Source organism: Amblyomma mixtum, chromosome 9 (genome assembly GCF_055824585.1).
Source record: "Amblyomma mixtum isolate Tamu chromosome 9, ASM5582458v1, whole genome shotgun sequence".
Classification (NCBI taxonomy): domain Eukaryota; kingdom Metazoa; phylum Arthropoda; class Arachnida; order Ixodida; family Ixodidae; genus Amblyomma; species Amblyomma mixtum.
The window spans coordinates 104,948,214-104,968,118 of record NC_143020.1 but is presented as its reverse complement, the minus strand read 5'-3'; the positions used below and the strand labels follow the sequence as shown (position 1 = coordinate 104,968,118).

Genomic DNA, 19,905 nt, shown 5'->3' with positions numbered 1-19,905 from the left:
TCAGGGCAGGGAAACCAAGATTTAAGATCCTGTTTCATGCTGATGATGGTGTCCACCTTTAGGAATGACAGAAATGGAACAGATATACCCTATTGTGCTTTAGATAAATTATTACGGCTTTTTTCTCAAAAGTTTCGGTTTCAGTGAGTTGTGACGCCAAAAGAGGGTATGCAGAAGGGTACACAAAAGAGACACATGTCGCGTCTGCTCGCAAAACTGTCACGTATTACCTGCACCAGCATCTCCTGCGAATCGCAATCGCATACCCATCATAACTAAGGCGCACTCGCAGACAACGAAACAGAGAATGAGTCACTGTTCTGCAAGCGAACGTGACTCGTCACTGTTTTGTGCACCCTCTTACGACGCTAGAGACATAAAAAAGAGTGCTGTAATAAATTATTCAAAGAACACTGGGGAATACCTTTTCCAGCTGTCATTACCAGTGCCCTGCGCACAGTTGTCAGCACAAAACAGAACACGAAAAACTTCGCGCCTCTCCTGATTTCAGGGTACAATAATTGTTTTTGGTAGTTTGGTTCACGTTAGGGATTAGATTAACACATAAAAAAGGTCAAAAATTAAATATAGAGGAACCGGCGCTGCTCACACGTGAGGCGTGAAAGCGAGGCCGTAAGAAACAATAGCTGCCTCGAAAAGCATTCAAGAACAAAATGTCAACAACGTTGGCGTTTTTTAAAACAATTCCTGAGAAAAACTAACAAAGTTCAACGTATACACGCCCTGCTTATACGCAAAGTGCATATGCCAACAAGAACAACAAGCTTGTAAGAGTAGTAGTCTTTGGTAGCTGTTAAGGACTTTAGTATTCATGGCACGAAGCTGCCGCACCTGCTTTTGGCCGAAGCCGTCGGGCAAAATGCTAGTTATCAGCAGTACATACAAAATGTCTAGAGAATAGTGAGATTTAACCCTGAACGCTTGTATGACAAGACACCGCGCTCTACCCTCCAAACACAAAGGAGTAAAAATGGAGTAAATAGTGTGCTTTAGAGGACAGCTTACTCATTTGTTACCCTCATATAGGCGTATTAGTGTTTTGAGTGTACTGATATATGGTAGTAAAAATGGAGTAAGCTGTCCACTAGCGCACTCAGCCCCATATAGGTGCACTAATGTTTAGAGTGCACGCTTGTGTGGGAGTAAAAAGGGAGTAAGCTGTCCACTAGCGCTCCCTGAGTGTGCACTCCCCACTAGCGCACTCAGGGAGTGTGCTAGTGGGGCGTAAAAGAGGAGTAAGCTGTCCTCTAGCGCACTCAGCCCCATATAAGTGTACTAATGTTTAGAGTGTACGCTTGTGTGGGAGTAAAAAGGGTGTAAGCTGTCCACTAGCGCTCCCTGAGTGTGCACTCCCCACTAGCGCACTCCCCGAGTGCGTTAGTGGGGAGTAAAAGGGAGTAAGCTGTCCTCTAGCGCACTCAGGGAGTGCGCTAGTGGACAGCTTACTCCCTTTTTACTCCCACATAATTGTACTCTAAACATTAGTACACCTATATGGGGCTGAGTGCACTAGAGGACAGATTACTCCTTTTTTACTCCCCACTAGCGCCCTGAGGGAGTGGGCTAGTGGGGTGTGCACACTCAGGGAGTGCGCTAGTGGACAGCTTACTCCCTTTTTACTCCCACACAAGCGTGCACTCTAAACATTAGTACACCTATATGGGGCTGAGTGCACTAGAGGACAGATTACTCCTTTTTTACTCCCCACTAGCGCCCTGAGGGAGTGGGCTAGTGGGGTGTGCACACTCAGGGAGTGCGCTAGTGGACAGCTTACTCCCTTTTTACTCCCATGTAGCAGTACACTCTAAACATTAATACGACTATATGGGGGTAAAAAGGGAGTAAGCTGTCCTCTAGAGCACAGCCTTCTATAAAAAGGAGTGCACTAAAGGTCAGCATGCTCCATTTTCGCTCCTTTCTGTTTAGAGTGTATTCGTGTTGAGAGTGCAACGTTACGCATGCAGGACTCTTCGTAATATCAGTAAAAGAACTCTGGTTCACAGTCCAGGCATCCCCTGCAGCCACTTTGAGGGCGACAACAGACGTAAACGCCACCTATTAGATCTCGAATCACCTATCGCCGTCGTCATCCTAAAGCTTAAAGGCGAAGTTGGACGCCTGTGTTATGTTTTTTACCCACTAGGTGGCGCAGTAATATATGCGTCCAAGTTTTGTGCCAATCATCGCACCCAATTTTTCTACGAGGGGATTGCGGAAGGTTCCTAAAATGACACGAACAAAATGCTCCGATGCATGGCTTTGAGTAACTACGTTGATAGCCGCCATCTTGATGAACCAAGGCGCATAGCGACGATCCGACCGACGTTTTCACGCAGTACGCTTACCAGTGGTACGCCAATATGGTGGCACTGCTGATGTCAAGCACAACGAAAGAGACCAACCGACAGCTTGCTTTGCTTGACAAAATCAAATAATGAGAGTTATTTCCACATTGTTAACCACTCAAGCGAGATAAACATGCGCACTATTGAGAAGGTACCACCACTAGCGCGGCATATATACTCGACTATCTTTTTCTAAAGCAAGGCGATTACCTGCACACCTGAGATAACGAAAGAGATTAAACTTACTTCACCGCACAGGTAACACAACTGTTGCTTTTGCTTACCTTAGGAGAAAAAGAAATTAAAAAAGGCGCTATGTACAGCCTTTGTAAAAAAGTTTAGAGGCCAGATGTGACTGCTCCGCGAAAAGCATCCGCGAAAGTCCTAACCTTCGGGACAAGAGTTCCTCTTAATTTCAAGAGATTTGGAACACTGGGAATACATAACGAACCACACGGCGTAACCCAGAAGCAAACACCACGGAGTCTCTAAATACTTTCCCAAAGGCTCTACGTACCGTTAGTATAAATGCCATCGATTCCTACAACTACGGTAAGTTTCAGAGCTCGGCACTTTACGACAATCAACCTCCTCAGCCTGGAGCTCTTTAACGTTAACCAAGTCGTAAGGCAGCACGCGTAGACATGCGCTGCAGGCTTCTCACAACACAAACAGTCGTTCACATCTGTACACCACGTATATAAATACAATGCAAACGCAACACATTCACGACGAGTGCCATCGTAGCGACGCCTGCTGCGATCTGTGGTTGGCCTGGAATTGACCCAACTGCCTCGATAAAACACAACACACGTACAAACTAATTCGCCTTTGAAAACACGTCCATGGCCAAGTAAAAAGCACCCCAGACCAGACAGTTTGGCTCTGGGGAAACGCTGGAGTGCTTGTGACCCTTTCATGTAGGCTGCACAGTGGTGTGCCACTCACGTGATGCTCGAGCACTGTAGTAGAGTTGAGGATACACCAGCTTCTCCGATGCCAAGTTACTTTGGTCCCTGGGCATAACCAAAACTAGCATGCAAACAATGGTGTTCAGTGCCACACCCCCTTCGGCAAGTTGGAGTGCTAACAACTCCGAAATCGGGGTGATTTAACTCCATAAAGAATTTTCCTCTTTTTTTATGGCACCACTAATCACCCCAGGTCACCATTCTCACGTTAACTATATGTAACCCGTTAAGTGGACTTTAACGTTGATGACGTGTCTGGCTATGGAGCACGCAAGGAGCTTTGCCCGAAGTTGGCGTGAACTGGTATTTCCTTCTTTCCAATAAGCGGTAAACGGGAACAGCGAAGCTTTCCCATATGACAGTAAAGAACTATCTGGTGTGTCCCAGCCGAACGTACCGATATAGAGCTTGTCTGGAAACTTCCTACAGCCATAAGTGCTGGATCGTTTCAGCGTTATACACACGATGACATATGGCATCTTTATCTCTGCACACGGCGCCTCCCTAGCGACACATCTTGGAGAAGCATTTAGAACTTCGACCTAGTTTTCTACCAGAGCTTCCGTCGCACAGGCTTCTTCACGGGCTCTGCTGGAACATCGGCACACTGCAGGTTTCGCAGCATTTCGTCCAGGGCGAGGTACTCCTTGGCAAGCGAACGCTCTTGAGAGTCGACTGGAGGCTCCGCGGACGCTGGTCTCTGGTCGTGCTGCCTTTCCGCCGCTTGCGCGATGACGTTGTCCAGGACACAGTCCTCGAACCAGACCCGGCGCATGGTCGACCTTGAGGAAGACCTCGCTCGCGGGTCGCACGGATAGTCTGCGTCGTCCGAGGACCCGCTGCCGGCGTTGGTTCCGCTCGAAGAAGACGTGTCCTCGATGGAGTAAGACAGGTCTGTCTCACCCAGACCATTGGTAGAAGACTCGTTGGAGCCCGTACCGTTTCCGGAGCGCCGGGAGCAACGCGAGCTTTGAGAACGAGCGTCGCCATGGCATCCAACGAGGTTTTCGTAGATAGGTGTCATGGTGGACAAGGACCTCCCCTTGTGCTGATGGTGGTGGTTGGCTGAAGAAGAGGCGGCGTTGATGCTGGCATACAATTTCGACGAATCACTAGGCACCACCTCGACGGCTGTCAGAGGCTGCATCTGGGCGGAAGAGCTAGGCGTAGAACAGCGCATCGTCATTGTCGTTCGCGATCTCGGGTTGTCGTCCGAGCTCGTCGATTCCGACGTGCTCGACAGGTCGGAGGTGCTGCCGTTGCTGCTCGTAGCCACGGCGTCTTGGACCTGCGAGAATGAACGTTCTGTGTGGCTCACGTGAACTCAACACCACTCTCACTGACTTCAAAGCCATAGTTCAGCTATTGGAAGCGGAACCAACACCACTCTCACTGACTTCAAAGCCATAGTTCAGCTATTGGAAGCGGAACCGAAGTTAAAAAGGAGAAGATCTACACTTAAGTTACTTACCAGGCGTCGACGAATTCCACGTTGTGAACCATATCTACTAGTGTTTCAGTTATATCATTCCAAAGAAATTACGGAACAAAAATGCTATGTACTCATTTATTTAAAGAACCCCGGCTATAGACGAAATTATTGCGGAGTCCTCCATCTAAGCGTCCATAGCGTTGTCTTGCCGCGCAAACACCCACCATTAAAAACAACAAAAATAAATGTGGTTCACCTGTTTCCACCAGTCGGCCTGGCCGTGCAACGTAGGGCTGAGCAAGAGCAGGTCCCCGGCTCGGGCGTAGCTCTCGAGGCCCAGGTGGCGGGCGCTGTAGACGGACAGGTAGCCAGTCAAGCGGTGCGACCGGAACCGCTGCACGAAGTCCAGGAGCCGCAGCGCGTTGTCCGACGTCACAGTGCGGCATTCGACCAGCAGCACGTACGAAAAGGTGTTGAAGTCACTCCTGCGTATTTGCCGAACACGCGAGAGGGGGATGTTTTCGACGCCTATTTTATGTTTTCCACGCTTTTGTGCACTGAGGAAGAGGCACTTGCGGCAGCGCAAGACAACATGGCCAGTTCCTCCGAGGATGCCGTAGGACCTGTCTACAAAAACATGCGCAGAACTTGCAGTGCAGCTGCAAGACGTGTTCAAGACCATATGGCCAGATTCTGCACGGCTGTCGCAAGAGCCATCCATAGCCACATGCGCACGTGCTGCCGCAAGACGTGTTCAAGACCTTATGGTCTTGCACGTCTGCTGCAAGATCTGTCCATAGCCATATGAACAGACCTTGCAGCTCTGCTGTAAGACATATGATAGTGAACACGTCTTGTAGCTCTACTGCAAGACGTGTCCAATACCATATGTCGGCAAGATGTGTTCAATACCATATGTCCAGGTCTTGCGCGGCTGCCGCAAGATCTGTCCATAGCCACATGCGCAGACCTCGCACTGCTGACGCCAGACCTGTTCAAGAGTGCCAGCTCCATTCAGCAGCGCCTGCAGCTTATGAAAACGCAAAGTCACTAGACCGAGAGTGTCCAACACTCGACGCAAGTGCGCGTTCTATGTGTGCCGTATTTGCCAAAAGCAACCGGGCAATGGGGTTTGGTTTTTTTAGCCATGTAATAGTAAGAACTCTTGTCTACACCTTTCGGGGTGTTTTAGCCCCTAAGGGATACGTTACATGGCTGAGAAGCAAACCCCGTGGCCTGGTTACATTTGGCAAAGACGATATAGAAAAGCATTTCGAAATGCAGCTTGCTCCTTTAAGTTCTGCAGCAGTACAGATTCCTTGTTTAAATTTTGATTCTCCTCGGCCCATGGACGCTTAAGGTTTGCTAGTTCCAGATGCAGGCAGTAGACTGTTCTTAATAAAGAAGAACCCCCTGGAACGACTCGGTGTCACAGAGTACGCGGATCAGACTATCTTCTGTGTGTTCACATCAGGACCCTTTGAGTCGGCGCGCGGCTCACTAGTATGGGAAGTATACCTTGACGTACTTGTCATCCGCTGTACGCATTTAAGAACTCTACAGACAACTGCGCACCCTCTGTGACATCTCGAGCCCCGCCACATCCTCTGGTAAGGTCTTACCTGGGTTGTGAGCGACGATAGAGCGAGAAGCGGTGCAGGCCAAACTCTAGTGCCAGGTTGATGTAGATGGCGCGCGCGCCGGTCCAGTCCTTCCAGTTGTTCTCCATCACGTCCCGGAAGGTGGCCTCGAGCACCTTGAAGCCGGCCACGATGTACGCCGTCCGCCGCTCATCCGGCCGGGCGTATGGGCTGCGGCCGTACGGGAGGTGCTGCCGGATTTCCTCGTAGATGCCTGCGAGACCCGGAGGACCATTAGCGATGACGGCGCCCTCACAGCCGACCATCCCCGCTGTGTACTGGTGGTTATGGCGTTGGGATGCTGAGTAAGACGTCACGGAATTGAACCCCGGCCGCATATCGAAGAAGACGAAATGGCAAAGCTCTGTCTGCGAACCCTGCGACGTCAGCTGACATTAAGGTCAAGAGTTTGACAAAAGCCCTTCTGATCGGGATGGAACATAACGAAATAATAAAAGGCAACGACCAAAAGAAAAATGAAATGACGGGAGCCTCGTTCACAATGAAGGCAACGATTTTCCGCCTCGGACAGAGTTACTCCAGAGACCTCACGGATAAATATGGTCGCAGGCATGCACTAGGATTGTGGTTCCGTTTATTTGCTCACGCGAGCTCTTGAGCTATATAATTCCTCTTCGATGGCCACCACCTGCTCAATGAGACGGTGGGCGTTTTTGTTCTGGGAACTTTTCCAAGAGACAGTACGCATACGTACCCTGGTGCAGCATGTAGTCGGGGCCCAGTCGGTCGTGTCCCACCAGTTGGTCCTCCATGGCAACGAACGGCCCAGGCAGCTCGTAGAGGTGAATGACCGGATACATAACTGCGGAGTGCGAACAGGAACCAAGTTTCTTCAGATGTCGGGATAGACTGAAGTTACCATTGCTTACGAGGACACGCTCAATAGACCACGTCGTGTACAGGCAGCCTCCATCAAAAGTCCGTCTATTGGAGTTTTTAGTACTACTGTCGGGGACAAAAGTCTCCAGGAGGCGTCATCGAGAACGGAAGCTGATAGCTCTGTGATTAGCTGCGGGCTGGAGGCCGTACTTGTCGAGGTAAAAGTCGGACTCGCGTTCTGTTATGTGTGCTAGTGAAAGAAGGTGACCGCTAACAAACGTGGCAGCTATTAGCCAAAATCGCTTGTCGCGCGTCCTGGAAAAATTTTCCCCCGTAGTACGTACTGCATGCAGTGAGCTCCGCTGTTGACACAGTGATGACACTCATACGTAGCTCAGTGCCGTCGAGGCCCCACATATGCTAGTGTGCAGCCACACGCTCTATTTACGGCTAATATGCGATGGGGAACTCTTCGTCACCGATAGACCGATTGTGTCCACAATTTGTCCACATTACGTTCATCCGCTGTTGACACAATGATGACACTGATACGTAGCATTGGCGCCATTCTGGCCGTGCGTATGCTAGTGAGCAGCCACACGCTCTATTTACGGCTAATATGCAGTGGGGAACTCTTCGCCACCGATAGACCAATTACGTCCACAATACGTCCACGTTACGTCCAAAATACGTCCACATTACATCCACACAATACGACCAATTACGTCCTTTCGTACAAACAAAGGCCTCTCCTGACATATGCAATGGCGAACTGTTCGTCACGGATAGACCGATTACGTCCACTCCCCATCACGTCCAAAATACGTCCCCATTACGTCCACTATAAGTCCACACAATACGACCAATTACATCCACTCGTACAAACAAAGGCCTCTCCTCACCATCTCCGCTTAGCTGTGTGCTGACCCTTGTTTTCAATAAAAGCCTTTTTTTTTTCAATAAAATCAAACACCCGGAATACAAAGCAGCACGCACGGACGCTCGAGTGCCTACCTCCTTTCTCCATGGTCTGGAGCAGCTCTCCGCTCTCGGCGAAGTGACTGTCCGCGAGCAGCGCCTGTGCCAGCATGCGCTTCTGCTCCCCGTAGGGCACCTTGAGGGTGCGCGAGTGGCTGAGCAGCGAGATGACGGCGCTGCTCTGGCTGTCCGGGGACGGGCGGCCCAGCGAGCCAAACGAGTCCTCGGACGAGTCACCCCGCTGCCGGGGGGGCCGATGCTGCGACGAACGCTGCGATGAGGACGACGACGACATGCTGCTGTTGCTGTCGGCCTCCTGCGCAGAGTGCCACGGTTAGCCCCTTTCCTAACGTGGCCCGATATTTCGATTCGATTTAACCTTACTATAGCCGGATACAATTCAAGAGAAAAGCGGCTTTTCCTCTCCAAAGGACCCCCTTCCAGTCAAAGGCGACGACCGGTTCTCATGAGCCTACTAATCTGACAATGCAGGGAGTGGCAGGTGAAAGGAGGTAGTTGCCTCTCTGCTTTGTCACGCCAATACCTGCATTGTCACGCTAGCAGGTTCATGAGAATCAGCCGACGCCAGTGGCTGGAAGGGGATCCTTTGGCGTGGAAAAGCCGCTTTTTTCTTAACTTGTACCCTACTACAGAGACGTGCACGCCGTGAAAAACAGTGAACAAATGTCAGACTGGATAATGATCACGCTCCCTCATGGCAGGGCCAGCCCCCTCGTGTACATCGGTGACGTCAGAGGCGCATCGAGTGACGTGGAGGGCCCGGAGAATTCCATTGGTCGGTAATTTTCACAGACTGGTGACTGAGTCTACGTTCTAAACAGGAAAGGGCTAAGACGAACACAAGGCTTTAGTCCTGCAAGACTAACTGCGTTGTTTTAAGTATTACTCACCAAAAAAGGAGAGCAACCGTTGTTCCATCAGAGACTATTTGTAACAGGCACAGCAGTCGCACCTATAGTCTGAGCATATGTGAGCATGGGCATCCGGAAGGGAGGGCACGGGAGGGCGTTTGCCCCCCCCCCCCCCCCCCCCCGGGAATTACGGATATTATTTATGCTCTAGTTTCTTTTTGGTGCTAACCTACCGCCGCCCCATCCTCGGACATTGGGAGCCCCCCCCCCTGGAAAAAGTTCTGCGGACGGCCTTGTACGTGAGTACCAGTTAAATCAATATTTATCCCCAAGCGCACCATATAACATTTACATTTTAATCGCTTGCCGCTGCAACTCTGTATTAGAAAAAAAAAAGGAATTTATTCCGTACTGAGCAGAAGCTTGTTGCTAAAAGTGGCCGACATGCTAAGCTGAAATCTACTGAAGAGAGTCCAGTTTGCATAACTTCGTGACACTAATAAGGTGTTCCATTTAAGCACGGACCCTAGCTGTACACCACATTATCTGAGTACACAAGAATTACATAAACTCTCTAGCTGCAGCGCTACACGATTTTTCCTACTGCAAAAGACATGGTAAAGGAAGCCACGCACAACACAGTGTAATCATTAACAGTGTAATACAGTGACAGTGTAACCCTATGCACAAGAATCACTATCCTCAATAAGGCTTCAAAGGACATCAACGACAACTCCATTAAAGTTTTGTTGTCATTCTATTTTTTTTCCACTTTTCGAAGACCTCTCGGCGTTCAGTCGGCAACAAGAACGCACTTATTGCTCAGCTAGACTTCGGAGTCGAATTTCTTTTTCCCGCCACCCAATTCAAGCACATGACGTTCATGGTGGCTTTGAGTGCGTAATGGAGTGCATGAGTGGATTGAGGTGAAATCCAGCCTCTGAGATCAGCAAAGAAAAAAAGGCTTTGACCAAGGGCGTCCGCAGCATTTTCTGCGGGGGTGGGGGGGTAAGCAGATGATATGGGGAACTTCAGTTTGATCCCGGTCTTGAATGCAAGTTAATCGAAGAAGGTTTAATGTCACCAACATCATGACGACGACCACTTCCCAGCTCATACTCACAGGCCACGGAGCATTCGAACTAAAACTGCTTGTGTCAGTAAGTCAGTCAATCAATCAATGTCATTCAGTCAATCAACCAGTCAGACAATTAATCAGTCTGTCAGTCAATCAACCAGTCAGTCAGTCGGTCGATATACAATCGGTCAGTCAGTCAGTCAGTCAGCCAATCGGTCAGTCAGTCGGTCGGTCGGTCGGTCGGTCGGTCGGTCGGTCGGTCGGTCGGTCGGTCAGTCAGTCAGTCGGTCAGACAGCCAATCGGTCAGCCGCTCAGTCAGTCGGTCGGTCGGTCGGTCGGTTGTTCAATCAATGAATCAAATCAATCAGTAAGCCAGTCAGTAAGCCAGCTAATCAATCAACGTCAGTCAGTCAATCAATCAACCAGACAGTCAGTCAATCAGTCAGTCAGTCAACCAGTCAGTCAGTCAGTCAGTCAACCAGTCAGTCAGTCAATCAACCAGTCAGACATTCGGTCAAACAGTTAATCGGTCAGTCAGTCAGTCAGCCAATCGGTCAATCATTCGGTCGGTCGGTCGGTCGTTCAGTCAGTCAGACATTCAATCGGTCAGTCAGTCACTCAATCAATAAATCAATCAATCAAATAAATAATTAATCAATCAAAACAACTAATGAAATAATCAGCGTCAATCTTCTCCGAGGGATCAACACCTCCCAGAGAAGCATTTTTTGAGGAGAAGCCAGCAATCGGGACATTCCATCACGCGTCCTCCGCCCCGCTCGGTCGTCCGAGGCTGACCGTGAACCTTGGCCGTGTGCGTGGGACGCCTTTTCTTTCGACGGCGTCGTTATATATGGATGCAATAAACCGAGGGGGAGGAACCGCCGGCAGACCTTGAAGCGAAAGAGTTCGCGGTGCGAGTCGAGGACGACGCTGTTGTTGCTTTTTAAGCTCCTCTGAGGTTTCGCCATCCGCGTGTGTATTATGTCTCTAGCTTCAACACGGTGCATCACTATGAAAGCAAAAGCCGGTTCTTCAGCCCCTCAGTCGAAGAAACTAGTGTGTACCGGAAGCAGAACGAAAAAAAAGAGGCGGTATCCCGACGTTTGAGTCGAGATCGAACTTGCGATAGTATACTATCAGTAGCAGGAGGCCGAAGTCAATGAGCCCACGAGGCGAGTAGGTAAGATTTCTTACTGACATAAAAGATACGATGTCACGCAGCTCCCCTCCAGCAGATACTTATCGCTTTCATATAATGTTAATTCATTCGTTAGAATTTTGATGGAGGCGAAATTCTCGAGCGCCCTTGTACTGTGCGATGTCTGTGCACGTTAAAGAACTCCAGGTGGTCGAAGTTTCAGAAGCCCTTCACTACGGTGCCCTTCACAGCCCCAGTCGCTTTGGGACGTCAAACCCCCGTAAACCATAAACCATTCCGTTGGAACAGAATAATGCATGCCTTTTTTTACCTTCGACATTATGCGACTGCATTTAATGGAACATTATCGCCGCGGTGGCTCAGTGGTTATGGTGCTCGGCTGCTGCCCCGAAAGACGCGCGTTCGATCCCAGCCGCGGCGGTTGAATTTCTTTGGAGAAGAAATTCTAGAGGCCCGTGTACTGTGCGATGTCAGTGCACGTTAAAGAGCCCCAGGTGGTCGAAATTTCCGGAGCCCTCCACTACGGCGTCTCTCATAGCCTTAGTCGCTTTGGGACGTTAAACCCCATAAACCATAAACCATCCATATATAGTTCATACTTTGTAGCAAATTTTGAATCTTCCATCCATCGATCGCTGGTACATGTCAATAAAGTAAACTCTCTTTTGCTTTTGCTTTACTGACTAATTCTCACAGAGTGATACAGTCCCACAGTGGTAGCTCGGTGGCTTTGGCGCCAGACTGGTGCGGCCAAGGTAGCAGGTTAGAATCAGAACCCACCGGAAGCATTGCAGTGCAGGCAGAATTCAAAATACACCCGTGTGCTGTGCGATGCAGGTGTACTTCAAATGATTCCAGCTGGTGGAAACTAATCCGGAGCTCTCTACTACGGCGTCCCTCATAACCCGAGAGGAGCTTCTGGGCGTTCAACTTGACATGCCGTAAAATACTCGGGAATTTAACTTGCATCCTGCGCAGCGACCTTTAGTGTAACATTTCCAGGTAGTCGATACCTCGTAATATTCAGTCGCACCTCGTTATAACGAAGCGGTTTATAACGAAACAATGGATATAACGAAGAAATGACGATTCCTTTTGGAAGCTCGGCAACACGGGCTATAACGAAGCTACGGCTATAACGAAGTAATCGCCGGGCCCCTTCAGCTTCGTTATAACTAATCCGGAGCTCTCCACTATGGCGTCCCTCATAACCGAAGAGGAGCTTCTGGGTGTTAACCTTGACATGCTGTAAAATACTCGGGAATTTAATTTGCATCCTGCGCAGCGGTATTTAGTGTAACATTGCCAGGTAGCTGATACCTCGTAATATTCCGTAGAAACCTCGTTATAACGAGGCGTTTTACAACGAAATAGTTGATATAACGAAAAAATGACGATTCCCCTTGAAAGCTCTGTCAACATGGGCTATAACGAAGCTACGGCTATAACGAAGTAATCACCGGGCCCCTTCAGCTTCGTCATAACTAATCCGGAGCTCTCTACTACGGCGTCCCTCACAACCGAAGAGGAGCTTCTGGGTGTTAACCTTGACATGCTGTAAAATACTCGGGAATTTAATTTGCATCCTGCGCAGCGGCATTTAGTGTAACATTGCCAGGTAGTTGATACCTCGTAATATTCCGTCGAACCTCACTATAACGAGGCGTTTTACAACGAAACAGTTGATATAACGAAGGAATGACGATTCCCCTTGAAAGATCTGTCGACATGGGCTATAACGAAGCTACGGCTATAACGAAGTAATCACCGGGCCCCTTCGGCTTCGTTATAACTAATCCGTAGCTCTCTACTACGGCGTCCCTCATAACCGAAAAGGAGCTTCTGGGTGTTAACCTTGACATGCTGTAAAATACTCGGGAATTTAACTTGCATCCTGCGAAGCGGCATTTAGCGTAACACTGCGAGGTAGTTGATACTTCGTAATATTCCATCGAACCTCGTTATAACGAAGCGGTTTATAACGAAATAATGGGTATAACGAAGAAATGACGATTCCCTTTGTAAGCTCTCAGTCAGCACGGGCTATAACGAAGCTACGGCTATACCGAAGAAATCACCGGGCCCCTTCAATTTCGTTATGACGAGGTTCAACTGTATATCTTGGGTGCGTTTTATTTGTTCTTGCACTCCTATTTACCAGAACATATTTTTATTAACGTGGTAGCTTAAAGACTCCCGTTGACCTTATCCTCCTCCTAGTTTAACAAGTACGACGCGCAAGCTTCGCTGAAAGTCGGCATCCCATACACACCTTATGCCGCACACAGACGGTACGCAACTCGTTGCTTTCGCCACGCTGAGCGCTCAGAGTGAGACATAATACATATGCATAGCACGCAAATGTCCTCTGCACACGCGCGTTCACACCAATTTGCATCTCTCTATCCTTTATATATTTATTTTCTTAGTGGTTAGTGACCTTGGCTCACACGCGTTCGCGTATTTGTAACGCTACCGCATGGTTCTGGCGTAGGATGAAGAAAAACTTGGGGAAGATGCATATCGGGCGCGAAGACGCAAGGGCGACTAATAATCCACAACAAGTGAATTGTATATATGCTTACGTGTACGGTTGCGTATTTCAGGCCCGATGTTGGCCGTTATAAAAATGGTCTATATACTGTCTATAAAGTTCTTAACGATTCTACTGCCTTCCTATAGATATTTCCTTTTGCCTATTCATAGTATATAGACTGTCTATAGAAAAAAGTCTACTAAAAGTGTGTCGCTATAAATCTATAGCATGTCTATAGACCTTATGCGAAATGCACTGCCATCTAGCGGTCGCCGCGCGCGATCCGCCATGTTGGAGGATAGCCGCCGGATTCACAGCACGTACTGGTATACACTCGTCGCGCGCGCACGAGTTTCACCGTCCTCAGTATGCCCACATATTGCTTAGTGTCTTGCTGTACGCAGAAGGGTCACAAAGACGCCCAGGCAAATGCAAGAGCGTTTGATTTGAGCGCATTTCTATATTTGGACTGCGATCCCCGACATCGGCGATACAAATGTTGCAGTACCGTCGCTACATGTCGAGACGTCGTGAAACGCATTTCGTTATCGCCATGTCGCAAATGAAATTAGAAATAAGCTTTGTAGGCACGAGGAAAATATCACACAAAAGTAGTTTTTCTCCTGCGATTGCCCGTGAAGTGCTGCGATTATCGGCCTGACAAGAGAGTAATCGTGATCAGCTGTTCAGTGGTACGGATCGCGCTTTGTCAGAACCATCGCTCCTGGCGTTATCCGCCGCAGCGGTTACACTCGTTAGTTTTTAGTGCGAATATTTGTTTCGACGGAAACACCAGCAAGGGTCAAGTGCCCGTGGCATCAAACGTTTTTGCACTGCTAGTCAGTCAATCGTTTCTGTTAGATCCAGGGAAAGGTGCCTATTTTGTGGAGCGACGGCTTGATTGCATCATTGCATGTAGCGATTTCACTTAACCGACCGATTTCCCCGAAACCGTGCGTTGTGTAAAAAAAAGAAAGGACCGTAAGAGAAGCCGCTCAAGCGGTACCATAGTTTCAACTAGTAGCGGGAATGCATAACGCGTGTAGAATCCTCCAAAAATCTCAGTGCACAACTGCTTGCCCGTCGTGGTAAAGCCACAGACACTGCTGCAACGGCGATAGTCCAAGAATGGTAAACAGTTGTGTAGTGGGGTCGTGCGAGGACCTAGGGGTCTATGTGCCCGGTAATAATAATGTGTTTTCTTTCTCTGTCTAGGGCACTAGGGCAAACTAGGGGCTCTGGGCGCTAAAGCACTAGGGGAAACAAACAAATGCTGTATGCACTTTTCAAGGAAAATGAAAAGCGTCGCATGTTGACAGGCCACTTTTTTCGACACTGCCAACATGAGCTTGAAGTTTACTATCGTTCGCTTTCGGTGTCGACGCAACACACAAAAAACGCTAATAACAACATCAGCAATTCAAGCGGCATGCCCGTTCGCAAAAAGTATCCAACCAAATAAAAACTGACTCAAACTAGACTGAAATGCGCACATTTTTAGCCGTAAACGAAAATTACACTTGCTTCGTACATTTCTTGGTGTTCAGCGTCGGCAAACTGACGTAGGACTCCGTGAAAAACTTGTACCTCCGTACCCGGTGGCGTTCGGAAAGTATTTTGGACGCGTAGTAATTCTGCGAAGTCGCTTGGAAACTTGGGCAGCAGAAACAGGTCGACTGACCATTCAGTCATGTTTACAGGCTCAAGTGAGAGGAAATAAGATTTTCGAGCCAGCACAGCAGTAAGGAAGCTAACGCAGCGCACGCCTAAATCCAGAGAGCAGAGGCGGAACGAGATTCAGTCATCCTCCAACATGGCGGATTTCTGCTGGTTCTTCTTTTCTCCGATAGATGGCAGCAATTTTGCATAAGGTCTATAGACTCTGTATTGAGGTTGTATTGCCTATAGATTAGTCAATTGGATTTGTCTATAGAGAATATATAGACATTATAGACAAAAGTCCACGGACACTCTATATAATGTTTAAGGAAATTTTTGTAAGGGGGAGGCGGTCGAGGCTGGCGCAGTTCGGGAAGGAGGAGACAGTCTTGTTTGTAAAACGCACCTCTTTAAATTTTTCTTTAAAAACACGCCGTCAGTACGATAATTGCTTGAGAAAAATGTGATTTGCTCATGTATGGAACGTGATTTTCTCGCGAAGAATCAGCACTTGCGTATGGCACGTGCACTACGACTTACCACGGTGCTTTCCTGACAAGAGCAGCGATCAATAACATTTACCTTCCGAGCTACGACGTTCTTATTAATTAATGTAACTGGAAGATATGTTGCATTCAAACGAAACTTTAAAGCCTCTTATCTAAGGGAACTCGCCGCAAACAAGCGGCGACACATTTCTGTTACAGATGCACTGCAGGCTGCTTATAGAGTTATTATAGACTCTATTACCTTCCTATAGATATTTTTGTCTATTTATAGTCTATAGACAGTCCATAGACAAAAGTCTACAAAAAGTGTACGTATGGCCATAAATCTATAGACTGCCTATAGCATTTGTATTGCATATAGACTGTTCTCTAGGATTTGCCTGTAGACAGTCTATAGACTTTATAGAGAGAAGTCTATGGACAGTCAGAAGGATTTTTTGTAAGGGTGTAGCCTCAGCCCTACCATAGTAGCAGAGTGAGGACTAGAGCAGTATCTCACAACGACCCTACAAGCTGCACTCTGTAGTGCCGGAGCCCACATTTCGCTGGCTGGCCTCTTTGGAAACCAGCGCTGCGCGCCCGCCGGCGCTCAAAGCAGGCCCAGACTTTCTCGGACAAGTCGCGACATGCAGCGTGACTCATCCCGCCGCCGCGGCGCCGACACGGACCCTTCCTCCTCTCCTCCTCTCCGTCGGTGCGAACTCCTCCGACGCTCGCCGGCTCTCGACCATTGGTCTAATTTGAACGGTGGCCAGTGATTGGAGGATTTGAACGGCTGGCTGCCGTAACCGTTACCAGCGGCTTTAAAAGCGGAGCCGCGCTGAACCCGAGCAGCAGACGGGCAGCAGAAGAGCCACCACGCCGGAGCTCCGCTCGCCGCCGGGGCCGCCTTCGTCTTTGTGCTAGCCGTGGTGCTCTTGACCCTTGTATCATGTAAAAGCCCTTGTACATACTGTACATAAAAGTTATTTGACTCACCGTTGCCTCGACCGTTTCCTGGCTCGGACACCCCAGTCCCAACATTGGTGGCAGCGGTGGGATGCCCCAGACCCAACAACTCTAAGAAAAAAAGAGACTAAAAGGGGCGAGAGGTTAGTCGTTTGGGACTAACTGATTTGCCACAACCATTAGTCTTTTTCGGGACTAACTGCAGATGGTCTAACTGTTGGTTGCTTTAGGACTAACTGCAGAAGGTCTAACTGTTAGTCCCCTAAGAAAGGGGTACACGGGGACTAACTGATCTGCCACAACCATTAGTCATTTTCGGCACTAACTGCAGAAGGTCTAACTGTGTGTCCATTTGGGACTAACTGCAAACTGTCTAACTGTTAGTCCCCTGGGAAAGGGCTGTATGGGGACTAACTGATTTGCCACAACCATCAGTCCTTTTCGGCACTAACTGCAGATGGTCTAACTGTTGGCCCATTTGGGACAAACTGTAAATGGTCTAACTGTTAGTCCCCTAGGAAAGGTGTGTGTGTACCCGAGAGCATAAGTTTAAAGAGAAAAAATGCAATTCTTATAGTGTATGATTTAGCGTCATCGGAGTTATTTCCACCAAGATGGAAAAACACTTGAAGGCCTGAAGGGCGCGCTCTTCGTCTCCGACCTAGAGATGCCAGGTAACTCGCAGCTGGTGTGGCGTCATCAACAGCCGCCTTCATCATTCTACGAATGAATGCAGCGCGTGTATCGCAGCTGTTGGTGACTGCGCATTGGAAAGAGATGATCTCCTGGCAAAGAGGACAATCCGTACTTTGATTCAAATGCAACACCTTTTAACTGCATTACTTAATAATGAACGACGTACAGCCCACGAAGAAAAGCTTATTGAATACTCCCCGCAATAAAGTGAGTATTACTAATTTGCATACGCCAAACCATGGCTGCTCTCGGGTAGATGCTAATCAGTGAACGCTAACTTTCCCTTGTGTCACATCTACTCCACTTATAGAGATTACCCTAAACACATTTGACTCACCCTCACTGCGCAGCTGGCAAGTATATAGGTGTCACGCGTTATCTGGTTTGAACGAAGAAAAAAAACTTTGCAAGCGCGGGCGACGTGTCGGCTTGGACTTGGAAATCAGTGGTTCGTCTTCCGCGTATTTCTCGTAGGCGTTAAAGTGTAATTCAGCGATCAGCGGACCTGTTTTAATGACCGCGCTGTCGGACACACCCTAACAGATCGGCCCCCATATTCGATCATGTCACCGGAGTGGTTTAAACGGGCGTTCATTCTTAAACGCCCATGAATAAGTGATTCAGGCATACTAACATAGACGCGATGTAGTAGACAGGTGCGAAGCAGTCCTTGGCACGCTCAGCTGACGCTGAAAATGAGACGCTTACGAATATACCTCTACAGGACCGATCGCCGGATGTACTATCCCTCAGCTCAAGACACCAGTGTTGCCACTATTCAGGAGTGGAATTAGCCGGGACAGTTGTAACTATATATGGTTTCGGGCAATTGTACATGTGCACGCTTACTTGCTCAAAGAAAGAAGAGGAAATGGCGCAGGCCAAGGCACATGTCACCCTCGTCGAAAAATATCAAGTCAACCTTGCTTAAAACCGATAGTTGGCCGAGCTGGTTTCGGTCCATCTTTCCCAAAAAAGATCCACCTGGTTGTTTGGCTGTGTAACGGAAATAGCGGAAGTCTTTATTATAGGTTCGAAGCTTTAGAGGGTTAAGGGAGGATATTATTACACCCCTGAGATTTGGAAGCGCTGCGCTGTACTGCTGAGATAGCGGCCTAGAAAACTTTTTAAAAAGAATGGCGTTCATTCATTCATTCATTCATTCATTCATTCATTCATTCATTCATTCATTCATTAATTACAAACTTCAAGAGAGGCATTGCGTGCGCGATCACGTGGATGATTCACGTTGCTCGCAGCAAAGTTTTGAAATTGGCAGGCAAAATTTTGTCCCTGTACCTAACGTATGAATACCTGCTCTGATATCGATCAAAGTGGTGTGGTAATTATGTGCACATGCCCAGATACGCGGAACTCTGTACGGTACCGTCTAAAAATAGGTGTAGGAAAGCGCACTCTGTATGCTCCGTGTTCGCATTGAAACCGCCGTACTGAATACATTGCTTTGCAGTCACTTGAAAGGTGCTTATGCGTTTCGATGTTTTTAATAAATCAGATCTATGCTGGACATAACATATGCGCGGTAGGTAATCAGACGAAATATATGTTTGCTCAAGGGTGTACTTTAGCATATAACGATATCTACATTATGCCTTTGTGATATCTGGGCTCAAAAATTATGACAAGTCGGTAAACATGGCACGGAGCGAGCGTATGCTCGGGTGGCCGTTGCTGAAATGCCACAGAAGACGTTTAGGTTGCAGATTCAGGAGTACAACTGCGATCATCTCAACAGAGAAATGTGCAATCTGTACCGGTTCACACATGCAACCTCCAAAAGGAGAGTAGATGTAAAAGTGCGCGAGTCTTTTTCTTTTTTCGTCGGTAAAGGGGGGGGGGGGGGGGGGTCGACTAATTAGGAGCATTTTTTTTTTCATAACTAGGGACTTCCTCACTTCTCCGCTAGAACATCTTTCAGTAATTCAAAATCCAACCTTTCCCACACGCGTCGCATTGTGACAGGTTGTTCTGCGGTTTTCGCTACATTCCACCTGCAGCGCGTCGAATAAAATAAATATATAAAGCCGTCTCAATGATTACAAAGTCACTGGCCGCTCAACAGCGCCGCACGAAAGCATACATGACATTAACAAGCGACATGCAAAAAATTTGCTGAAGCTATTAAAGCCTGTGATGTTCAAACTATTTCAAATCGTTGATTTAGCTTATGATCAATAACCTACTGTGCAAATCACA

The 19,905-nt window shown here is 48.3% G+C and overlaps 2 protein-coding genes across 2 annotated transcripts in view; one reads left to right on the top strand and one right to left on the bottom strand.

Annotated features, from left to right (window-relative positions):
- Positions 1–1,812: 1,812 nt before the first annotated feature.
- The window catches only part of LOC149330497 (uncharacterized), a 62,499-nt gene continuing 44,406 nt past the window's right edge, over positions 1,813–19,905 (bottom strand). The window contains exons 2-6 of the mRNA XM_089561094.1: positions 8,264–8,543; positions 7,125–7,232; positions 6,392–6,623; positions 5,026–5,254; positions 1,813–4,625 (exon numbers count right to left, since the gene is read on the bottom strand). Coding sequence (XP_089417220.1) covers positions 3,888–4,625; positions 5,026–5,254; positions 6,392–6,623; positions 7,125–7,232; positions 8,264–8,522 — 1,566 coding nt within the window. The 5' untranslated portion in view covers positions 8,523–8,543 and the 3' untranslated portion in view covers positions 1,813–3,887. The remainder of the gene's footprint in view (positions 4,626–5,025; positions 5,255–6,391; positions 6,624–7,124; positions 7,233–8,263; positions 8,544–19,905) is intronic.
- Positions 17,762–19,905, top strand: part of Fancl (E3 ubiquitin-protein ligase Fancl) — a 68,043-nt gene continuing 65,899 nt past the window's right edge. Inside the window, exon 1 of the mRNA XM_089561097.1 lies at positions 17,762–17,895. Coding sequence (XP_089417223.1) covers positions 17,842–17,895 — 54 coding nt within the window. The 5' untranslated portion in view covers positions 17,762–17,841. The remainder of the gene's footprint in view (positions 17,896–19,905) is intronic.